Here is a 24,007-nt window from a genome sequence, read left to right as displayed (position 1 = left end):
GACAGATATAGATATAATCTTCCATCAAAAGCAGTTCATGCCTGAACCACACATTTTGACATTTCATTATATTCAATATAATTTGTAGTAAACCATAATTGTCAAATTACTTGTTACACCACATCAGTTATTTTATATTTGTTTAATGTGTTGAAGTTTCGTTTCTGTGAAAGACCAAATCCTTCAGTGGTAAAAGATACTCTTCTCATGAACATGCACTAGTGTCTAGCACAGAGGAGACACTCAATAACAAAAGTAGATGCTTTTTGTTTTTGTTTCAATACAGTCCCTAGTATTATATGAGGACATGGTCATCAAAATGACTGGGGTGAGGAAGACAGAATTTCAGTCTTGAAGGAGCTGGGGTATCAGGAGGGCTCCCAGGTAGGGAGCCACCTCCTGAAACTAGGTACACAATGAAAGCAGAACAAGCAGCAATTTGATTTGATGCTCCTTATACATGTCCTGTTTCAGAAAGAAGACTAGTGGGGTGCCTGGGCGGCTCAGTGGTTAAGTGTCTGCCTTCGGCTCAGGTCATCATCCCAGGGTCCTGGGATCGAGCCCCACACTGGGCTCCCTGCTCAGCGGGGAGTCTGCTTCTCCCTCTCCCTCTGCCACTCCCCCTGCTTGTGCACTTGTGCTCTTTCTCTCTCTCCCTCTCAAATACTTAAATAAAATCTTAAAAAAAAAAAAAAGACTAGCTTCAACAGTGGACACTAGGTGGACATTAAGTAGCTCTTAAGAGATAGAGAGAAGGAAAGGGAGAGAGGAACAGAGAAAAGAAGTGTGTAAGCTGTGTCCCAAAATATAGTTACCTTCTGTAGGACAGCTGGTATGTATGATATATAACACATTTGTTGCTGATCATGGGAAGCAGCACTCATTTTTAAAAATCCAGGTAATTCTCTAAGACAATGCCTAGCCCACACTTGTTTTTGTAAATAAAGTTGTTTTTTTTTTTTTAAAGATTTTATTTATTTATTTGAGAGAGAGAGAATGAGAGACAGAGAGCATGAGAGGGAGGAGGGTCAGAGGGAGAAGCAGACTCCCTGCCGAGCAGGGAGCCCGATGCGGGACTCGATCCTGCGACTCCAGGATCATGACCTGAGCTGAAGGCAGTCGCTTAACCAACTGAACCACCCAGGCGCCCCGTAAATAAAGTTTTATTGGAACACAACCACACCCTTTTTTAAAACCCTGCCTATGGTTACTTTTGTACTACAAGGATGGAGTCAAGTAGTTGTTGCAAAGCCTAAAATATGTACTATTTTACCTTTTAAAGAAGTTTGCCTACCTCTGCTGTAAAATTTGGTTCTGCATTTTATAGAGATCACAAAGCAATCTTTGGTAAGGGAGACTCAGAAGCTGTGTATAGATTCAGAAAGGCCAGAAAATTTCTGTTACTGACAATCCTTTGCTTTGGTCTATAACCTCATCATTTCACCATTCTGTCTTAGTGTATCTATCTGTGAAGCTGAGATTATTCTACCTCCTCTTGTCTCCTGGGACTGAAATTTTCTAGCACCTGTGTAGTGTGTCTAGCTATGATTATTTCCTAATGCTCATGGAGCAGAAAAAGAATGAATTGTCAGTATACAACAGTCAGTAAAAATAACTTGTTTATCTGCACATAGGAAGGAGTAGATTTTTTGAGTTAGCAAAAGTATAACCTTCACATTATATTTATCGCTTTTTGTGGAATCCTTTCTTGAATGCATCTCATAAATTTTGTCATAGCAACAGAGTATATTAAACACACTTTAAGCCTGTTTTGCTGACTCAGAATTATCGTAATGAAATTTGTTACATTATAGTCCTCTGGGGCCACTATAGAATGGAGGTTAACTGAGCTAACACAAAAGAGCTAAGAAAACAGATTTTGCAGTTCTTGTATCTGCTTTTCTCCTTCCCTAATTCTCAGCAGCCATCCTGCAGTGGAATGCTAGGATTGGAAGGTGATCTAAATAACTAACAATCTCATGCTGAAATTCCTAGATTAAAAAAAAAAAAGTACCCATCTAATGGGATGGTCTGTCTTAGTCCACTTAGGCTGCCATAACAAAATGCCACAGACTGGGTGGCTTATAAACAGAAATTTACTTCTCACAGTTCTGGAGACTAGAAGTCAGGGATCAGGTGCCAGCAAGGTCCAGTGAGGGCCCTCTTCTGGACTACAGACTTCCCGTTCTGTCCTCACATGGTAGAGGGGGCGAGGGAGGCTCTCTGGAGTCTCTTTTATAAAAGTACTAATCCCATTCAGGAAAGCTCTGCTCTCCTGACCTTGTCACCTCCCACAGGCCCCACCTCCTAACACCATCACCTTGGGCATTAGGATTTCAACATACAAATTTTGGGGAACACAAACATTGAAACCACAGCAGTCTCATCTAGTTTAGTTCACCAAATCATCAAATATATATATATTTTTAAGATTTATTTATTTATTTTGAGAGAGAGAGAGCAAGGAAGCAAGCATGCGCGTGCTCACATGAGTGGGGGGAGGGGCAGAGAGAGAGAATCTTTCTTTTTTTTTTTTAAAGTTTTTTTTTTTTTTAGACAGAGAGAATGAGAGAGACAGCACATGAGGGGGGGAGGGTCAGAGGGAGAAGCAGGCTCCCTGCCAAGCAGGGAGCCCGATGCGGGACTCGATCCAGGGACTCCAGGATCATGACCTGAGCCGAAGGCAGTCGCTTAACCAACTGAGCCACCCAGGTGCCCCGAGAGAGAATCTTTCAAGCAGACTCCCCCTGAGGAAGGAGGAGCCTGATGCAGGACTCGATCCCACAACCCACGAGATTCTGACCTGAGCTGAAACCAAGCTCGCTTAACCAACGAGCCACCTAGACACCCCAAATAATCAAATATTTACAATATGCTTCCTCTGGGTCAATTTATAGTCTTAAATTCAAAGATGATTAAGACATGGTTTCTGCGCTTATGAAACATAAGATTCCAACTTTGGTAGAAAGCCCAATGTTCTCCTATAAGATTGTGTGTGGATAAGAAAGCCCCACTTACAGCTTCACATGTATCTATTTTGCTCATTCAATACTATCTATTTTGCTTTCAGGGCTCCACTCACACATTCATTTTTCTGATGACAATGAACAATACCTAAATGGATAAGAAAAAAGTTCTTAGCAGTCAGAGCAGTCAGAACACTTGCTTTCCATAGTCACGATTTGGCCTTACAACAACGCCCCTTAAGATGAGGTTTCCAGAATAAATTCTATCTAAAAAATGGAGACTTCTTTGTATTAAAAAATAGTATCTCAAAGATTCGTTCTACAATAACTAATGTTCTGCCTTCAAATTACACCTTAAAGGTCCAAAGGGACGTTAGGTATATTTCAACATGTTTCTCCCATTGCACTGACCTAAACTTCCTGTCTCCATCTAAAAATGATGGACTAAAGGAAAGTCCTAAATATTTCTACCTGATCAGGGGTAAATCTAACTGTAAGATTTTTCCTTTATAAGGAGACTTTAACCACCTCAAGACTCAAAATCAAATATAATACGAAATATAAAGGGTACCTGAGGTAAGAGAAGGATGGAAGAGAGAGAAGAGAGAAATAAAAGGGAAGAAAGAAGGAAAGAGTTGAGGGAGGCAGAAAGAAATGGAGGCAAGAGAAAAGAAGATCAAGAAGAAAAAGACAAGGAAGATTAATACCCAATCAAGATGTCTTTATTCAAAAAATTACAACATTGAGAGAAGATCACAAACGAAGAGGTATTTATCTTACAAGAATAAGAATGTGAAGAGCCTAAGGTGAAGACTGAGGGACATGGCCTAAGGTCTGTACCCTCTGACACCTAACCCTTTCTAGATCTGATACCAACTGATGACACCTAGCTCCCAGCTCCAGGGCAAAGGAAGCATGTATGTCACCTGCTGTCAGGTAATGATGGAAAAGCTAGGTTTAAGCCAAAAGCAAATATGTGGTAAAACAGTACTAGCAACTGAGGAAAAAAAAACAGGTTTGAACCAGGATTAAGTAAGTGGAAAGTTTAGTCAACACAATAGAAAGGAATGATGAATAAAAGACTGGAATAGAGTAGGTTAAACCATCACTATTTACAGATGATATGATGAAAAACCCAAGAAAGTCACCTAAAAAACTACTAAAACAGAACAGAATTCAGTAAGTCTGATGGAGTATGAATCAACGGCTTTCATAAATAATAAACAAAAGATATAATGGATGAAAAGACCTCAGTTATAATAACAGCCAAGACAACAAAAGCCCAAGGAATAAGCTCACTAGGAATATGAAGGAATATAGGAAGAAAACTTCAAGACACTTCTAAAGGACAGGCAAGTGACCAATGGAAAAGCACACTATGGTCTTGGATAGGAAAATGTGACATCATGAAGACATCATTCTCTTGAACTTCATCTAGAAGTCAAATGCAATTTCAGTAGAAAAGAGTAGTGGGAAAAGCTCTGAAAAAGGAGAGTAATAAGCCAAAACTAGTCCTACCAGATATTAAGATGTTTTACAGACTCAATAATTGAAGCAGTATGAAACTATTGCACAAATACACAGATAGATCCATATGAGAATAGAAAAGCCCAGAAAATGTATCCAAATACATTTTGGAATTTAATATATGATAAAAATGGCATCTTAAATCAGTGGGGAAAGACTGTTCAATATGTTTTTGCATAGCTGGACAGCCAACTGGAAAAAGATAAATTTGGAACCAATATTCATACCATACACCAAGATAAACTCCAAGCTGAGCAAAGATTAAAATGCTGAAAATGTAACCATAGAAGTACCAGCAGCCACACACACAAAAAATGAGAACCTGACATTATCTGCCCCCTGGTGGAAGGACACCTATGAAGTAGTCTTCAAAAAAAAAAAAGTAATAATAATAATCTAACTTAAATCTGATTGTGCCTTGGTCCAATTACCAATTTACAGAAACATAAGAACAAAGAAACTACACTGCAGGGATGCCATCAGTAAAATCCGTATTATGGGAGACTCTACACTCAGGGTGCAATACTCTAGTGAATAATGCAAGAACAGTACGTATGCATAAATATTTAAGGGTGGAAAGAATATAGATTAATATCTTCTTGTACATACATTAAAAATCTCTAAAGAGATTCACGTAAAACTAAAAACAGTGGTAACTTGAGGAAGAAATTGGCATTAGGGATGGGATGGGAAGAAGAGTTCACTTTGTACCTTCTACACTTGAAATTTTGACCTTTGGAAATTCATCATCTATTTATAAATTAAAGAAAGAAAGCAAAACTAAAGTACCAATGAACTTTTAAAAAAAGGACAGCAGCTCTTAACCTTGAAATGACCATGATAAAAACTCCTGAGGAGAAGTTCCTGAAGAGGTTAACAGCAGGAAGAGATAATCAGCACCTGGATTAAGGTAATGTGTCTTGCTTTTTTCACTGGAGTATTACAATAGGTTCCGAATTCAATTTCCTAACCGCATTCTTGCACGTTCCAATCCATACTCCATGGGGCTGTTATACTTTCTTCGTAAATGTTGCAATGATCTTCCTAAAATGCAGATCTAATCATGTTTAAAAACTTTTGGAGGTTTCCTAAAAAATTAAAAATAGAACTACCAGGAAAAAAAAAAAGTAGAACCACCACATGATCCAGCAATTTCACTTCTGGGTATTTATCTGAAGAAAATAAAAACACGAACTCAAAAAGATATCTGCACCTCGATGTTCATTGCAGCATTATTCTAATGGCCAAGACATGAAAACAACCTAGATGTCCACTGATTGATAAATGGATAAAGAAAACATAGTATGTATGTATACAATGGAATACTATTCAGCCATTAAAAAGAATGAAAACTTGCCATCTGGAACAAAATGGATGGACCTTGAGGGCATTTTGCTAAGTGAAATAAAAATCCAAAAAACCGAGCTCTTACAGAGAACAGACGGGTGGTTGTCAGAGGTGAGGGGGTGGGGAGGGAGACAAGGGTGAAGGGGATTCAAAGGTAACTTCCAGTTATAAAATGAATAAGCTATGGGGACATAATGTACAGCATAGTGACTATAATTAATAATACTGTGTTGCATATTTGAAAGTTGCTAAGAGAGATCTTAAAAGTTTTTATCACAAAAAATAATATGTAGCTACATATGGTGACAAATGTTAACTAGACTTATTGTAGTAATCATTTTCCAATATATACAAATATGGAATCATTACGTTGTACACCTGAAACTAATACAATGTTAGATGTCAATTATACCTCAATTAAACAAAAAACTTTCAGTGTCTCTCTCTTACCTACAGGATCAAGTTCAACTCCCTCGCATGGCTCAACATTCAACATCTTTCATAGTCTAGCTTTAACTTACCCCTTTTCCAGGGGTTTGCCTTGTAACTTCTCACTACAAATCCTAAACCCCAAACACACTGGATTACTGGCTGAATTCTGAATATATCAAGCACTTTCTTCTCTGTCCATGGTAATCTCCCTGCTTCGAACTTGGGTCTTCTCTTCTCCAGCTAAGACCCAGCTAAAATGCTCCATCTTTAGGAGGCCTGCCCTCACTCCCCCAAGCAGAACTTGCAGGGACCATACTCCCCTCATAGAACTAATTTCCCTCTTCCATCAGGCTCACAGAGTCCTTCGTTCAAACGTATAATATAGTGCATGTCACAGCATGCCATAACTATTATTTGTTCTAGTCAGTATTTAATAAATGAATTATCATGCCTTACAGCCAACCCAACTCCTTCTCCAAAGATCCTAAATTCAAAGAATGGGATTCCAAAAAAAGAATCAAAAGCCAGGCTTGTAAAAAAAAAAAAAAATTACTAGTTCACTGAAATGAATTTATTGGCTTGTCTTCATTCCAGATGGTCCTTGAAATCAATATCCTGTATTACTCACACAGCACATCAAGAGCCGCAGCGAGGCTTGGACCCTTCTTCCAACAGGCTCCAGCAGGCTATATGACTCCTTCAAAAAGGAACAACTTTCCCCTGGGCATATACCAACTAAAACCCCACTGTTTAGTTTCTTAGGGAGGAGAGTGAAGCTGAAGAGCTTGTTAAAGTAGAGCCAAGAGTTGGTCATAAGAGCAGAGACCAGAAATCACACATACCCCTAATTAGATCCCTGTGCTAATCTCCTAGAAAGCAAAGGAAGCCATCAATCTCACTACTTTTTTTTCTTGCATGTACAGGATATTTAAGCTGATGAGAGTGTGTGGCTGCAGGAAAACTCCCGAGGTGGCTGCTGATCAAAGTGCTGGAGTGGAGATGGCCTTCCAGACAAGCGGCTGCCTGCCCCACCTATAGGTAGGGATAGGTAGGGTTCTGGGAGCTTTTACTCCTTTTTTTTTTTTTTTCTTTTACTCAAATGTAATCTTTTGGTCTCCTTTCTCATGTTTCTTACAACCGAACTGCCCTAATTTTACTTCCCTGCTCTTCATTTTACTTCCCTGCAGTGTTATCACACTGCAAGTTTCAGTGCCACCAAATGGTCACTTAAGTTTCCACAGATTATGCCGAATCTCTGACCCAACACCATTCACGATTTCACCGAACACAACATTCGAGCTTTGACCTAAACCAAACCAGGTACTCTCTGACCACCTCCTTCGTACGCTGTGGCAACCCTGGAATCACAGGACTTTAAGCTGGAAGGCATCTTGAGAGATCAAGAGGTGAATGTATTTGCCCAAGATCACACTAGTTAATTGCAGAACCTTGATCAGAGTTTGTTTTCCTAACATCCAGTTCACTGCTATTTCTATCACATCAAACTATCTCCATTCCTTTCATTTTTTTCCTTAATCTTAGATACTGGTTTCAAATTTCTGTTTCATAACAAACTGTGGTCTAGCCCACCAGAATCCTCAAATGAAGGAATTTTCTGATACCAGGAGCATCTTCTTGAATTATACTCAAATTCCCTCTTGCAACAGGGAGTCGAAGTGGTGGGGGAAGGAGGACAGAGAACTGGAGCTGGGGGAGAGACTCATGTTATTCATCTTCAATTAGACGAATTCATCTTCAATCCATCTACCAGTTAGATAGTTCTGAAGTGACCTGGTACTGTACCTCTTTCACAATATGAGTAAGTTGTATTCAGGGCAGTGAAGGTCAAAAGGCAGACCAGGCTCCGCTGCAACTACTTGGCCAAATAACAAGAAAGATGGTAGATTTCATTGCTCTGTGTTTATAGCCCAAAATAAATGAAAGGAACAGTATCATTATAAAATAAATAATTCCGGTGAGAATCTTCCTGCAATCACCCAAAAGCCTTTTAGGGAACAAATTATTTGTAGTCATCATAAGAAGAAAATCCCTGCATATTCAAGTAGACATCTCTTATGAACTGAACTTTGTCCCTCCCAGAATACCTTGGAGTCCTAACCCCCAGTACTTCAGAATGTGACCTTGTTCAGAGAGAGGGTCTTTACAGAAGTAATTAAGTTAAAATGAAGTCACATGAGGTGGGCCCTAATCCATGTCCTTATAGAAAGGGGAAATTTGGACAGAGACGTGTAGAGAGGGAGGACAACTGGAAGACACAGGGAGCACATCTATCTAGCCAGAGAACACCTCAGGCTACCAGAACCTAGGAGTGAGGAATGAAGCAGATTCTCTCTCACAGCCCTCAGAAGGATTCAACCCTGCCAACACCTTGATTTGGACTTCTAGTCTCCAGAACTGTGAGAAAAATGAGTTTCTGTTTTTTGTTTTCACCTTCTGTTGTGTAAGCCACCCAGTACACGGTACTCTCCTATGGCAGTCCTAACAAACTAGTACAACAGCTGGTAACCAGTAGGGTTCTACTAACACCCAGCCAACACTGGCAGGAATCAACTCCAGGTGAATGGAGGGACTACCTCTTAATGTTAACAGAAGGTATACAGCCTATAGCTCACCACAGAAAACAAATCCAAGAGCTCTTCTACTTCAGAATAATTTACGTATTTATGCAAAGGCCAATTTTAAATGATGCTTCTCTCTAAATACCACACTGCCACTTTTTGCCAAACCAGGGTGCAGAGAGTGCCCCCCCCACACACGCATGTGCACACACACACACACACACAGAGTGTATCCCTATGTTTGGCTTTCAATAGATCAGAAGTTCCCACAGTTGCTGGGACTATGATTGCAACAATTCCTGTCAGTTTAGCAGATGAGATTGGAACAGCTGCATCTCCAATACACATCATTGTCTTAAAAAGACGTTCAGAGTGAATTACAATTAAATTACAGAGCTGTCAAAAAGGGTTATAATAATAGCATTCATTCACCACATTTACAAGGCCAGACATACACAAAAGGAAATAAAAGCTGAAGGAAAAAAAAACAAAAACCCACTCCACATTACTTACCTCAGCAGGAAATTTGGTTGAGGGGAGAAGAGAAGATGAATTAGTTATCACGCAACGAGCATAGCAACAACAATGCTTTGTGTTTCAGAGGGTCCTCCATAGCAGAAGTCAGAGGTGCTTTAAGCCATCATCTGGTAGAGATGCATCTCTCTTTTCCAATTGGACAAAGGAGGGCCAGCCAGGTTGCCATGACTCACCCACAGTTACAGACAAGCAAGGGAGGAGCTGGGACCTGAACCAAGAGCAAGGGTAACTCCCGCCAGTGGCCTAAGCAAGGAAAGCAAAATCAGGACAGCCAGATTCGGCCCCTTGTTTTGCTCTCATCTAGAAGAGGATATTATTTTATCCAGCAATTGTTTATCATGCAGATCTTGGAGAAGCTTGAATATTGTCCTTCACTTTTGTCAAGATGACACAGGTAAAAGAGGGGAAGAAAATCCTCAACTGCCATTTATGCTAGTCAATTCTGTTACTAATCAATAATGCATTCAGAACCACCGGAAGAATGGTACAATTCACTTAGTCACTTTCAACCTCAGTGTCTGAAAGATAAATTGAAGATAGTAATGCTTATGCAGTGAGAAAACTCCTTGAATACAAAAAAAAAAAAATCCCTGCTAACTAGATCACCATGCAATCCAGCAATCAACAAATACCTACTGTGTTCCCTCCTTGTGTAAGATGTGCTAGAGATTGTCAGGGACACAGAGGGGTGGAGATAACTGATTGATTCTTACCAATCTATTTTTCACCCTTTCTTCCCTGCATATGATCATATAACAGCGGCTTTCTTGGCACCCTCAGGTTTCCCGAGTGTTCTAAAAATTTATTTCAATTGGTCATTCAATTAAACCTTCCTTTCCACTAGTAAGTGGTATTTCCATTATACATAAAGTCCCAGCCCACCCCCATTTTAGACCCTTGCTTGGTGGCAGTGGAATGAATCACTGGGGAAAAAAAATAAAACATCTTTAACAGTGCTACACAGGATAAAATCTATGACTATAGGAGTTATTCTCTGAATTAAGACTAAGGATAAATAACACATGACATTATTCCTCTATCCTGTGCCAAGGGCAGGTATCACTTATTGATCATGTAATTATTTTTCTGCTCAGTGCAAATACAGCTCTACAATCTTTCTTATCACAGTGCCACTGGAAGTCACTGGTAAATGGTCAAAATTGACTTGTGATAACGGAAGCCATTTGCAATTAAAGTCAGATTTTTGTGTCTAACTTCTTAATAAGCTAATTCTGCCAAAACATTTACTGCTCTGGGTTGAAAATGTGATGAGTAGAGCATGATTCACAGACAAGTGTGACAGGGATGGACAGCTATGCCCCAGTATCCATTCTCCATTTCCTCAATGAAATGTTAAACTCTCGTTTTAGCTGGCTACCTGGCTGTCTGCTAAAAAGTCTATAGCTATCATTTTTTTTTTTTTTTTAAATCGGAGGGCAAGACGAACCATGAGAGACTATGGACTCTGAGAAACAAACTGAGGGTTCTAAAGGGGAGGGGGGGGATGGGTTAGCCTGGTGATGGGTATTAAAGAGGGCACGTACTGAATGGAGCACTGGGTGTTATGCACAAACAATGAATCATGGAACACTACATCAAAAACTAATGATGTAATGTATGGTATCAACATAACAATAAAAAAAGTCTATAGCTAAGTTCTAGATAATGGGATATAATCAACTTCCAGGATGTGTGTTTAAATGGGTGGAGAACACACACCAGGTTTGGCCAAGAAACAAAGAGCAGGAACTTAGGTCCCAGATGTCCTTATGGAGAGAGCCACCATATTGTCCTGAACCTAAGCTATTAAAAGAGAGAAATAAATTTCTATTTATTTAAGTTAATGTTATTTTCAGTACTGCTCTTTGTGGTCAAGCTTATATCCTGACTGGTAAAAAAGCACATATTAATTCACACTAACCTAGAGAACCAATTATTTTATTAGGAACAAAGTAATATGGAAGAGTAAAAGGAAGTTTTGCTTTCAAATAAAAATCAAAGGAAATATTCTTCCAATCTGCTTTAAATATTTTCAGGGGTGAGAATCTCATATCCTTATACATTCTGTATTTATGTAGAGAAAAGGTGAGCAAGCACACATCTCATATATCTTTGCATATAAATCTGATCATATGGAATATCTCATATGGAAGTTCATAGACACAATACTGAGACACAGGAGTACTGAAATCTGTTTCAAAACCATAGACCCTGACTTTTTGCCATGAGAAATGGTGAACACATCTCAAACAAATCTGAGGATCTACGCTAGTAAATAAAGTATGTTTTTCTATAATGAGTACTGGACTTTTAACCTCCAGCCCTTTTCCCAACATGCACACACCCATGCACACACACACACTCACACAAACACATCCATGCTTATACTCACACACAGACATACATACAAACAAAACATTTACACAGGTTACAAAAGAGTTTAGAAAAGTATATGGGGTCTTAGTCATCGGTGCTGGATGATTTTGACTCTTATGAAGTATATCCTCACAGTCTCTGCCCCACTTCAAACTATTCCTTGGTGTTACTGTAGTCTGAATAGCAAGCGAGACAGGGGTATAGCAGCTCAGCATGGGCTCTTCTGCGACCCCACTACAACTTCACGGTGGGAACAAATGCAGGGTGTTCAAAGGCCAGTATGAACAGATTCCATCTCCCATAACTCTTGGTATGTGCATTATTTATTTTTGGTGGGTGTGGGAAAGGAAGGGAATCTAATGTCCTTTTAATTTTTAATGTCAGCACCCAATTTAAAAAACCCTCTTAAGACCTGATTTTATTTACCTCAATCTATACCTTTCCCTGGATTACTCTCAAGCAAAGCTAGCCAATAATTACAAAAGACCAAAAGGATTATAATGATTCATTTTTCTCTTTTTATATTTCATTGAAATTTTTCTTTTTAAACATGTATCATCTCACTTAGAAGTGAGACCTAAAACCTCACCAGCTTAGAACAGATTGATAGAAGAGTCTAACGGATCTGTTTGCCTACTACTAAAGCACCTCATTCAGTGAAGCTAGGGAGATGGATTGCCAGATCCCAATAACAGACCATTTTAATCATAAGAAAAGGAATTTTAAATATATATGAGCAAAAACAACCAATAAAAGGGCAAAGAGCTACAGCCTAGAGTGTAAACAAGAGAAGCTTAGGTACTCAAGGAATCCAAATTAAGGGATTTGGATTATCATACTAAGAAAAAAGGACAAGGGTGCCTAGGTGGCACAGTCAGCTAAGCGTCCGACTCTTGGGTTTTGGCTCAGGTTGTGATCTCAGGGTCATGGGATCAAGGCCCGCATCAGACTCTGTGCTCAGCCCAAAGTCTGCTTGAGACTCTCTCTCCCTCTGCCCCTCCATCTCATGTGCACATGCTCTCTCTCTCTCAAATAAATCAATCTTAAAAAAAAAAAATAAGAAAGGACATTCTAACTTATCAATCTTGCCACTCTGTGTCAAGGGACCAGCCCAGTGGTCCCCCAGGCAAGGTGACTGTGTAGGAATATGCAGGCTGTTCCCTGAATGAGGATGCCCAGCCAAGCTGCAAGAGGCGAAATCACCCATCAAGTGCCAGTCCAGGGGCTCCAGCACAAGGCTGTGTCTGCCTGGAGGAGGGGCAATTTTTTTGACCATGCACAAGGTTTTGAATCATGGGCCCATGGGGCTGCATCTGCCCAGAGAGGACACTGTAGGATAGTAGATTAAGCCAACTCCAGAATATGCCATTTTAGTATAAGGATTATTTTGAGCTGAAGGCAATTGAGAAGCAGATACAGGAAAAGCTCTCTGTCCTTCCCTTATTTGCCTAGAAGCAGGACAAACATTTACAAAGGTATCCTCCCTCCCCTCTCTACCAGGAAGGACAAAAGTTAAGGACTGGAGACAACTTAAACCATTATCAGCCTGGAGATGGCACCAGAAGAATCTATGTAACAAACCTTACTAACTAGCTTTTATCTTTCATTAGTTTCTCTCTATATTTGCCTTCCCACAATTTGCCACCCCTAGAAATTCAGAGTCCTTTTCTTTTGTCTTACCATGTCTCTAAATATTTATTGTCCCATTGCTAAGATGGTATAGAAAATCAAATACTAACCATCCCTTGAAGTTACTATCTCTCAGTACTCCCATTCAAAGTGTGATGCACACATTAAAAAACTTTTTTTTTCAGGGGCACCTGGGTGGCTCAATTGGTTAAGCATCTGACTCTTGATTTTAGCTCAGGTCATGATCTCAGGGTCCTGGGATTGAGCCCTGTGTTGGGCTCCACACTCCACGGGGAGTCTGCTTGTCTCTCTGCCCCTCCCACCACTCATGCTCTCTCTCTCTCTCAAATAAACAAATAAAACCTTTTTAAAAAGACAAAAATCAATTAAAAAACCCACAAACTTTTTTTTTCAGGGCACTTGGGTGGCTCAGTCAGTTAAGCGTCCGACTCTTGGTTTTGGCTCAGGTCATCATCCCAGGGGTTGTGAGATCGAGCCCCCTGTTGGGCTTGTGCTCAGCGCAGGGTCTGCTTGTCCCTTTCCCTCTCCCTCTGCACCTCCCCTGGCTTGAGTGCTCGCTCTCCCTCTCTCCCTCTCACTCAAATATATAAAATCTTTAAAAAAACCTTTTCCCCCCCATTAATCTGTTTTTTTGTCAGTCCAATTTACAGAGCCCCAGGTAGAGAACAAAGGAAGATAGTGGGAAAAATTATTTTTCCTCCCTTACAACACCTGTCCCTCATTCTCAAAAAGCAGTTTTGTTTCAAGGATTAGAAGTTCTGTAGCCCTGTATGGAGTTAAGTACTAGATGATCTCAAAAAAAGGAAGAAGGAGGATTGGGGATACTATGTATGCACTCTCTCTCAGTAACAGGGTACCCCTGGGTCAGGAGGTGAGGCTAAGTTGAGTAGAGCCAGCGTCGTGGGAATGTAACCTATACAGTCCCAAAGAGCCCTGTGCTTGTTCTAATGTTTTGCTTGTACTGTTTTAAAATTCTTAGTTTTTGAACAAGGGGCCCCACATTTTCATTTTGCACTGGACCCCACAAATTAGGTAGCCATTCCTTAAGGTAAAGGTGGCATAGTAAAGGGCTGAGGATTTAGAAACCACTCAATGCTGCAGCCTCTGGGAGCACAATTCAATATGCAATTCTGGACTTGGGGGTGACGAAACAAAGAGACCTAAAGAAGCTACAGACCAGACCCGCCTATAATCCATGGGCTGGTAACAACAGAGCACCCAGCGCCTGCTGCCAGGGGTGAGCAGCTCAGGGTGGTTATTTTTGTAACCTAATTGCTCCTCCTGCAAGTATGAGAAGACTGTGAAGATTCGAGTCCCCCAGAGAATTACTCCCAGGTACCAAATAACACAAGTACTCCAGCTCAGTGATGGTCCTTTCCATTCTCTATAACCTCTCGATGATCACTGTTAACTACTAGCCCAGGACAGCAGCAGGGAGAACCAAAGAGAAATTTCTTCATTGACTAGTTTGAGCACAGACACTTCTTTTAATAATAGGAAAACTGATTGTCCTACTCATCTGCCCTCCTATCTTTCTTTATCACCCTTCAGCATTTTTATCTTTCTCTTCTAACTTTTTTAACTTTTATTACAATGTGCAATATTACCAAGGCTAATTTTTTTATAGGAAATATTCAGGAAATTTCATTAAGATCATATGTACCCCCCCCCCACTAATTCAGCAGTGAGACAAGTGATTAGGGTGAAAATAAATTATTTTGAAATTTCAAAATGATAGCATAAATAAGGTTTTAAGACTTAGCCTACTATTATCTCCAAGTGATAGAATTATAAAGGATTTTTTAAAAGATTTTATTTATTTATTTGAATCTTAAAAAAACGGGGCACAGTTGGTTAAGGGTCTCTTCATTTTGGCTCAGGTCATGATCTCAGGGTCGTGGGTCAGGCTCCGAGCTCAGTGGGGAGTCTGCTTGAGATTCCTGCTCTCCCTCTCCCTCTGCCCATCCCCCTGCTTGCACTCTCTCTTTCTCAAATAAATAAATGTTTTTTTTTTAAAGATTTATTTATTTATCAGAGAGAGCGCAAGCACAAGCAGGGGGACGGGCAGAGGGAGAGGGAGAAACAGGCTCCCCACTGAGCAGGGAGCCAGACTCGGGGCTCGATCCCAGGACCCTGGGATCATGACCTGAGCCGAAGGCAGATGCTTAACTGACTGAACCACCCAGGTACCCCGATTATAAAGGATTTATCTTCTTTATACTCTTATTTATCTTCAAAATGCTTCATAGTATTTTATGATTCGAAAAAATAAAAATTTCAGAAGGTTTAACCTGAGTAAAAACTATTTCCACATATTTTAGAAAGATCTTTTTCCATATAAACTATTGATACACTAATTTTTTTTAAGATTTTATTTTTTAAGTATTCTCTACACCCAACATGGGGCTTGAACTCATGACCCTGAGATCAGGAGTCACATGCTCTACTGACTGAGCCAGCCAGGGGCCCCTAAACTGCTGGTATACTAATTAGAAATCAATTTTACCTATTCATTAAAGCTGGTTCCTTAAGAACTTCTACTTGGCAATAGTTTGATAGCTTAGCTCAAATTGCTGCATCTTTTCATCTTTGAAAGCCTTAAGAATGTCACTTAATTTTTCAAATTGGGGATTGAAAAACACAGGAAAAAGAAAAGTAAAAATCATTCATAATCCAGTTGGTTGGAAAAAAATAATATAAAATAAAAAGCAAAATATCCCCCAACCCCAGTTTTCCTACACATGAACAGACTTAACTACAATACACTTTTTTTAAATAAAAGGGAGATAAAAAAATTTTATTTTTTTCACATGAAAGTGTATCATGCACATCTACATTGGGCATCACACACACACACACACACACACACACAAATACATATGAACCTTGTTCTTCTTAATGACTATCTGAACCATGATTTATTTAGCCAATTTTCCTACTGCTGAGCAATAAATAGACTGTTTCTTGCCATTGTAAATATGGCTTCAGTGAATATTTCTGTATATGTATTTTTATATACAATGCTATTACTTCTACAAAATTCTTTTATTTTTTAAGTAGGCTCCATGCCCAGCGTGGAGCCCATGACTCTGAGACCAAGACTTGAGCTGAGATGGAGTTGGACGCTTAACTGACTAAGCCACCCAGAGCCCCTACTTCCACAAAATTCTTAAGAGTGTTATTCTTCAATTAAAGAGGACAGACATTTTAAATCTTAATAAATGCAATCAAATTAGCCTCTTATAAGGTTGATCAACTATACTCTCATAGCATATGAGTCCCCCATTTCTCACATCCTTTATTGCATATAACATTATCAATGTTTTTCAAATGTTCTTAATCTGATTCTAAAAAAAAGTATTTTCATTCACAGCCCAGAACATCTTTTCATATAATTTTTGGCCACTTGTGAAACTTCTGTAAATGTGCTCATATCCATGCCTATGTTTTCACTGTCTTTCTCTTATTGTTCACTTTTATACATTTCGTTGCTCAGCACCCCCCACTAATGATGCTAGCTGAGTCACGTCTTCACGAGGCCCAGGGCCAAGGCTGCCCTTAGACTGAGGGGACAGCAGCATCTAAGACCACAGCAGCCTCATTAGGTAACCTAATCTTTTATTGTTCTCACAGTCTAGCACGAACGAATAAAAGATGTCTACCTGCTACTAATGACCAAAAGTATAAAGCTTTGACAGTGCTTTGGAATATTCAAATACCAAGAGATGGCTTAGTGGAAAGCAACACACCACAGCATACACAGACATGAAGTTGTTTTCTTCATTTGAATAATTTCACGTGTACACACAGCAGTAAGAATCACAGCACACCTCATCACACTGTGAGCAGCCTTAAAGAGACAGAGCCATCTACTCTCAGCAGAAAAATTTTAAGTAACTGCATAGAACACTCTGATCATCCTTTGTAAAAAAAATCTGGGTATTTTAAAAAAAACAACTAGAATAAAATTTACCAAAAAATGACAAATATTTGGTTAGAATGGTGAGTTTGGGAGATATTTTTTCTCTTCTTTAAATTCTCTAAATGGTATTTTAATTTCATCATTCAAAAGTAAATTTTAATTCTGAAATTAGAATGGTCATGGTTGCACAACTCCATGAATGTTCTAAAAACACAGAGGCGTACACCTTAAAAAAGTAAATTTGATGATATGTGTGTATTATTTTTCAATAAAGTTGTGGTCTTCATAAAACTAAAATTCTAAAGTTAAAATACCGAATTGCAGGGGCAGGCAATATATGGGAACTCTGTGCTTTCTGCTCAATTTTGCTATAAAACTAAAACTGCTCTAAAAAAATAAAGTGTATCTTAAGAAAATACTACGATGCAGTTTTTGTTAATTTCCCACTAATTTTATGTTAAAAATTCTGGAAGGCAGAATACATAAAAGCTACAGCACAGACAAACCTCTTTGCAACCCCTTGTTCTTGGCAATGATAAGCAGTTGAATGTGGCTGCTTCTTCTTCTTTTTTTTAATGTGGCTTCTTAAAGTATCAATGAAATTTGTGTCAGTATATTCAAAACTTCTGTGTGACTTTGATCCTAAGGTAACTTATTGAGCCTGTGTAGTAGAGTGATCTATGCTCCTATTATGCTTAGTAGATTTAACAATGTTAATATTGAGAGGGCCAGTATCTTAGAGATATTCATTCTTTCTCTTTCTATTCTGGCTCAGCTTCTGGAGTCCCAGCTGAAAATTTCATTGCGTTGAACTATTTCATATAAAAAAATTAAGTTCTAGGTTAATTAAAAAGCCACTAAGAATAAATTGATTCCATTTATCACCAGTGTACTGTATCTCTGGGGGCTGGCTATTCTTTAGAACTTTCTATTTGAAGGTTAAGCCAGAAAGGGAGAGCTTACAAATACTGCATCTAAAGTGCTAAATAAGAAGCCATAATAATCATCAAGATACAAGTGAACTGTTCTACTATAATGAATTTGGTTAAAATAGACTTCTGAGTGTTTCTTTAATTTTTCTGTTCTTCAAGAAGATATATAAAAATAAGATCCATTTTTATTCCCAAATGATGAATGGAAACAAAAGAATATTTCTGTGTTATGGCAGTCTGGGGTACGAAAAAGCCACTACCCCCAACTTGGGCTCTTAAAAGTTTAAGTTAACTCCAAGTGTTATAAAATCTGTTCTTGAAAGCTCAGGTAGGAGAATGCCTCTTCCTGAAAGGAAACTTGAGAAATCCTTAGGAAGAAATCCCTGAATACTGGTTAGATTTCAAACTAAGGGCATAAGGAAATGTTAGGTTCTTTCTAGCCAAGCCTCTTCCTCACACCTAAATTAAGGTACTGCTAAAAACATGAAACAAGATTTAAACAATATTTGCCACAAAATTTCACATTTCTTCTTTCAGTTTGCTACCCTGATACAAGTCTTTTTGGGGGCTATATCTCGTTCAAGTGACTATGTTTTTAGATCATCTTCCCATGACAGTGTAATTTAGGAGGAACATCTGTGACTAGAGATGACTTTCTTTGTTTTGCCTGTTATGCATCAAGCTGTGGGGACTGACCTCCCCAAACTGCCACTGTGTTCTGAGAGAGGTGAGAAGGAGCCAAAGAAAACGCAAACAAATAATAACCCAGAAGCTGAAAAAATACAAAGGAATCCACCTGATGAATGAAGAAGGTAGGAAACTTTTGACTGAACTTAAGTGATCTATGGCTGCTCGGGTTTTATTAAATTTGAATCACCACCCATCAAAACAAAAACTAGTAACTTAAGGTTAATACTTTGGCCTCACTTTAAAGTACATTATTTTCTCTATGCCTTTTATTTTCCCCTTCAACTTTAAGGGTACAAATCCTCTATTCAGCCTTTTTTTTTTTTTTTTAAAGTCAGCATGGGGAAGGGACACATTTTCTTGTTCTATCTTATGGGCACTAAAAGGACATGGCTATGGCTCTAAGAAAAGTGTTACTTGTGAAGTCACATAGAGTACAGTGCCTGGGACAAAGTACATAATAAGTTCCCATTATGTAGAGAACGAGAGCTCTGCTTTTTGAAGGTTCTCTGTATCTACTTCTTCACAGGTGCAAAGCAGTTCAGTGCATACTATTTTTTCCTATTTCCATATTAAATACTACCTCCTACCCCATCTAAGGACATTTAGACAAATACCTTGCTGTATTACAGGAGGGTAGGAATGAGATAGATCATTATGCGTCTGTTTCTTCCCTGATTAAATGCCAGAGCCAACTTCTAATGTCAAAGACCTACGATAACACCAATTCGCTCTGGAGAAGGTGCCTTCTCCTACCTTCTGTTTGAGGCTCGTGGTCAATGGGCTACACAATTTCTCATGATTCAAAGAAGTAATAGCTTAAAATGAAACCTGGTTTACTAGGGGTTTGGATAAGAAATCCTTGAGAAATCAACTCTATAATCATAGAACTGTGCAGATGGGCCACACAGCAAAGTAAAGCTATGGTTTCTAATGAGGAAAGATAATGTTAGTCAAGGGAGCCACATAATCAAGAGAAAAAGAAAAACATTCTCCCCTGCCCCCCCCCCATTCACCCTAAACAATAAGAAACTAGGAAGGTCTAATAGAGTGTTCTGCAACCTCCCTTAAGGACACAGTTAAACCTTTATAACATGAGTCCCAGAAAATTACTCTGGGGCCAGGCTCTCACACAATGGGAAGTCATACTGGCCAGAGGGTCTGTGTTGTGGGGTGGGGGCAAAAAGGGAAGAAGAGAAGTTCAGTGCAGGCATAATGCAGAATGTCTTCCAAAGCTCTCGTTTGTCCTGATTTTCATTTCTACCTTCCCAAAGAGGAAAGTTTATAACATCCAAATAAGCTATTTTAAACCTATTTTTTTTAAAGGAGAGACACTGCTCCAGATAAAATAAAACAAAAAGACATAACACCCAGGAAATCAACCAGCAAGAATGAATTAGTATACACAAATCCTTTATATCTCTGCCAAGAAAGGTGGGGTAAATCCAATCACTGCTGGTGTCCATGTACGTCATTGGAAGGAATTTTGGAGAAAAAAATTGAAATGAGAGTTTAAAATCAAAATGTCCTGATCACTAGTAGTAAAAATAGATGTATTTTAGGGCTCATTCAATGCAATATATTATGACAATTCTTATTTATATGGTATTATTGAAGGATGAGTTTCAGTTTCAAAATTTTCAAAAATAAAAGCATTTTGAACAGAAATTTTTACATAATACATTGTACATGAATAGAATGTAAACTGTTCTTGAGGTCTCAGGGCCATTACTATTAGGCTTCAATGCAATAAAATGATGTCTTAAGGGAAGTATTCAAGATGGTCTGTTCCTATCAATGCCCTTGTGCCTTAAAACATTTCCGTGCCTATTTTAAAATAAGTATTCTGCCTCCTTCTTTCATGTGTTTAACTGTCACTTCTTATTAGGTCGGTGAGTCTGATTCTCATAATTCCTTCTTTTATGTTTCTTGTGCCTGTGATAGAGGAGGTTAAATAATCAAGCAGGATAGACTTATAAGTATAGAGAGAATCATTAGGTGTCAAGCAGAAGTCTAAGAAGCTCCCCCGGGAGTTTGGAGGATGAATGGCATCTGTTTCAGGGCCTCGACTTTGCTGTGTCCCGGACAGCTGAGGTTACTGTACAAGTAATTTATGATTAAATCCAACTACTTGCATACACTAGAAGCAATAAGGAAAAGATGGCTTTTGTCTCTTTAATTTGCCACTCAGAGTAGCCCCTCCATACCGTACCTGAAATAACAGCACCCAGAGTCTCATTATGGACATTCTGTATAAGTTTAATTTCCTCCATGGCCAAGGTTTTGTTAAATGTTACTGAAATAAAAAGTACAGCATGCAATCTGTGAGCACAAAGCTTATGAAATTGTAAAAAAAAAAAAAAAAAGTGCCCCACACTTATATTATCAATTCTGTCCTTTACCTTACACGTCAGTGAAAGCAAGCACATTACCTTCATCATACGGAGGCACAGAATTTGTAATAAAATGGAATAGATGGAGGGAAACAAACTGATATCTGTAATAAAACACTGAAATTATTACTGCATTTCACAGTCTATAAAAATGGCACATTCACAGAATTACAGTCTCCATCAAACTGCTGACCCCTGCCAAGAGGGAGAAATTTACTGCACTCCTCATACCTGAAAGGGAAAGGTAAGATTAGTTCACAGACGCGTTCCCTTTCAGTATTAATGGAGTCAGTGTTTACACTAGATGAAACTACATAATTCCCAAACTATGAAGAAGAAAACTCTATCTGGCCAAATTTACAACCCTCTCACATCTTATCTCTTCTGTTTCAAAATGCTCTCTGATATCCAAAAATTTGTATTCTGTTATTATAGTCTAATTTCTTGTAATGTTTTCAAGCTAAGAGAATAATAGGTTTACAAAATGTAACAATAATGATGATGTTTTCTTTTGTTCCTGTATTATTTTCCAAGTAGCTCAACATATTTTGCAAATATCCATTCTCACAGAGGTTATTAGGAAAAAAATTATCCTGGATTGACAAACTAAGGCAAAAATAATTTTTGAAACATTTAAATTTATATAAAGGTCGAGTTTTACTCTCTTGCTTTGCCAGGTATAACAAGTTTCCATTTTAAGTTCTATTTCTTTAGAAAAATCAAATTCCATGTGCTTTTCTAGCTATGCCCATAGGTTCTTTTGGCATCCATCTTCCTACTTGGTATAAGTAATCACCTAAACTGTCTTAATACCATAATGTCTTTTTTTTTAAACTTTCTTATACTTTTTGAAATACCAACCACATTTTTTATTAAGTATTACTTTCTCTGCATTTCTGTAAACTTTAAACTTGTTTTTTCTTATTTTTCTTATTTTTTTAAAGATTTTATTTATTTATTTGACAGAGAGAGCGAGAGAGCACAAGCAGGGGGAGCAGGAGAAGGAAAGGGAGAAGCAGGCTCCCCGATGAGCAGGGAGCCTGATGCGGGGCTCGATCCCGGGACTCTGGGATCATGACCTGAGCCAAAGGCAGATGCTTAACCATCTGAGCCACCCAGGTGCCCCTTATTTTTATTTTTTTAAAGTAGGTTTCATGCCCAGCATGGAACCCAATGCAGGGCTTGAACTCACGACCCTGAGATCAAGAGTCATATGCTTAACTGACTGAGCTACACAGGCACCCCTGAACTTTTGGTCTTTGTAATTTGTACAGCTTTTATCATCTGTTCCTTTTTTTTTTTTTAGATTTTATTTATTTATTTATTTGAGAGAGAGAGAGCACGAGTGGGAGTGAGGGGCAGAGGGAGAGGGACAAGCAGACTCCCCGCTGAGCAGGGAGCTGGATGTGGGGCTCAATGCCAACACCCTGGGATCATGACCTGAGCAGAAAGCAGGTGCTTAACTGACTGAACCACCCAAGGTCCCAAGACGGCCACTTTCTAATCTCCGGAACCTTTAAATATATTACCTTATGTAGCAAAGGGGCTTTGCAGATGTGATTAAACAAGGATGTTGAGATGAGAAGATTATTCTGGATTTCCCAGGTAGGCCCACTGCAACCACGAGTACCCTTACAAGAGAGGCAAGAGTGTCAGGAGTCACAGGAAGAGGTATGATGACAGAAGCAGAGGTCAGAAAAAAACTGGAAGATGCTAGTGAAGGGGAGCAGAATATGTCACCGCAAATAGGCCATTTTGGCATATTGATTATTTTGAATTAAAGTTACTTGGGGGATAGTCAGTGCAAGAAGGACATTCTTAACTCTCTTGTGTGTCCCCCGCTGAAAGCAGGAAATAAATCTCTCATGTGAAAGGTACCCTCCCTGTACCAGTTGGGTAGAAGGCATCCTTATTACCAGAGAGGCAAGTTAGGGCCAAGAGGATGTATAAACAAACTTTGTTACTTTTTCACTAATTTAGTACCCCAAACCCAAGCCTTTTTGTTCTGTCAGTTCTTCACAAATTTATTGTTTGTCTAAGATGACAGAAGCTTCCTGCTTTGGTCACTTCTTTGAGTCTCATATTTTTAAGGGGCTCCTGTACGTATGAAATCAAATTTGTTTTTTTTCCTGTTAATCTATCTTATGTCCATTTCATTATTATGCCAGGCAAAGAACCTAGAAGGAAACATTTTTCTACCCCTACACTACATTGCTGGCCTTGAAGATGGGAGGAAGGAGACATAGGCCAAGGAAGGTGGGCAGTCTCTAGAAGCCAGAAAAGGCAAGGAAAGGGATTCTCCCCTTGAGCATCCAAAAGGAACACAGCCCTACTCCCTCATTTTAGCCTTCTGACCTCCAGAACTGTAGGATGATAAACTTGCATTGTTTTCATCCACAATCTTCAAGGGAATTTGTTACAACAGCAAGAGGAAACTCATATACATCCTCAGAAAATTATCAAGGTTTCTGTGGTCAAACAATTTTGAGAAACATTATTCACTCTATCTCCCTCTCAGTGCCTACAATTTGAGAAGTCCTACAGTAAAGAATCCTGTTTAACTTTGTTTAACTAGAATTTCCCAAAAGTTTTAACCACAGACATTTTAAGGACTATTTAACCGGAACCTCCTTTGGGAAACAATGGTTTAAGGATTTAT

The 24,007-nt window shown here is 38.9% G+C and overlaps 1 protein-coding gene across 11 annotated transcripts in view; it reads right to left on the bottom strand.

Moving 5' to 3' along the window:
- Positions 1-24,007, bottom strand: part of CRACD (capping protein inhibiting regulator of actin dynamics) — a 252,420-nt gene that overhangs the window by 97,148 nt on the left and 131,265 nt on the right. For 6 of the 11 annotated variants that reach the window (XM_064584526.1, XM_064584524.1, XM_064584525.1 and 3 more), the window contains one exon: positions 21,168-21,251. The exons of the other annotated variants lie outside the window; for them this stretch is intronic. In XM_064584526.1, the coding sequence (XP_064440596.1) occupies positions 21,168-21,228 (61 nt within the window). In that variant the 5' untranslated portion in view covers positions 21,229-21,251. The remainder of the gene's footprint in view (positions 1-21,167; positions 21,252-24,007) is intronic. 11 annotated transcript variants of the gene reach the window in all.

Source organism: Mirounga angustirostris, unplaced genomic scaffold, assembly GCF_029215605.1.
Source record: "Mirounga angustirostris isolate CCGP_5_RB_7025 unplaced genomic scaffold, mMirAng1.0.hap1 SCAF_2, whole genome shotgun sequence".
NCBI classification, from domain to species: Eukaryota; Metazoa; Chordata; class Mammalia; order Carnivora; family Phocidae; genus Mirounga; species Mirounga angustirostris.
Note: the sequence above shows the minus strand (reverse complement) of the source record. Positions and strands in the feature narration are given on the sequence as shown.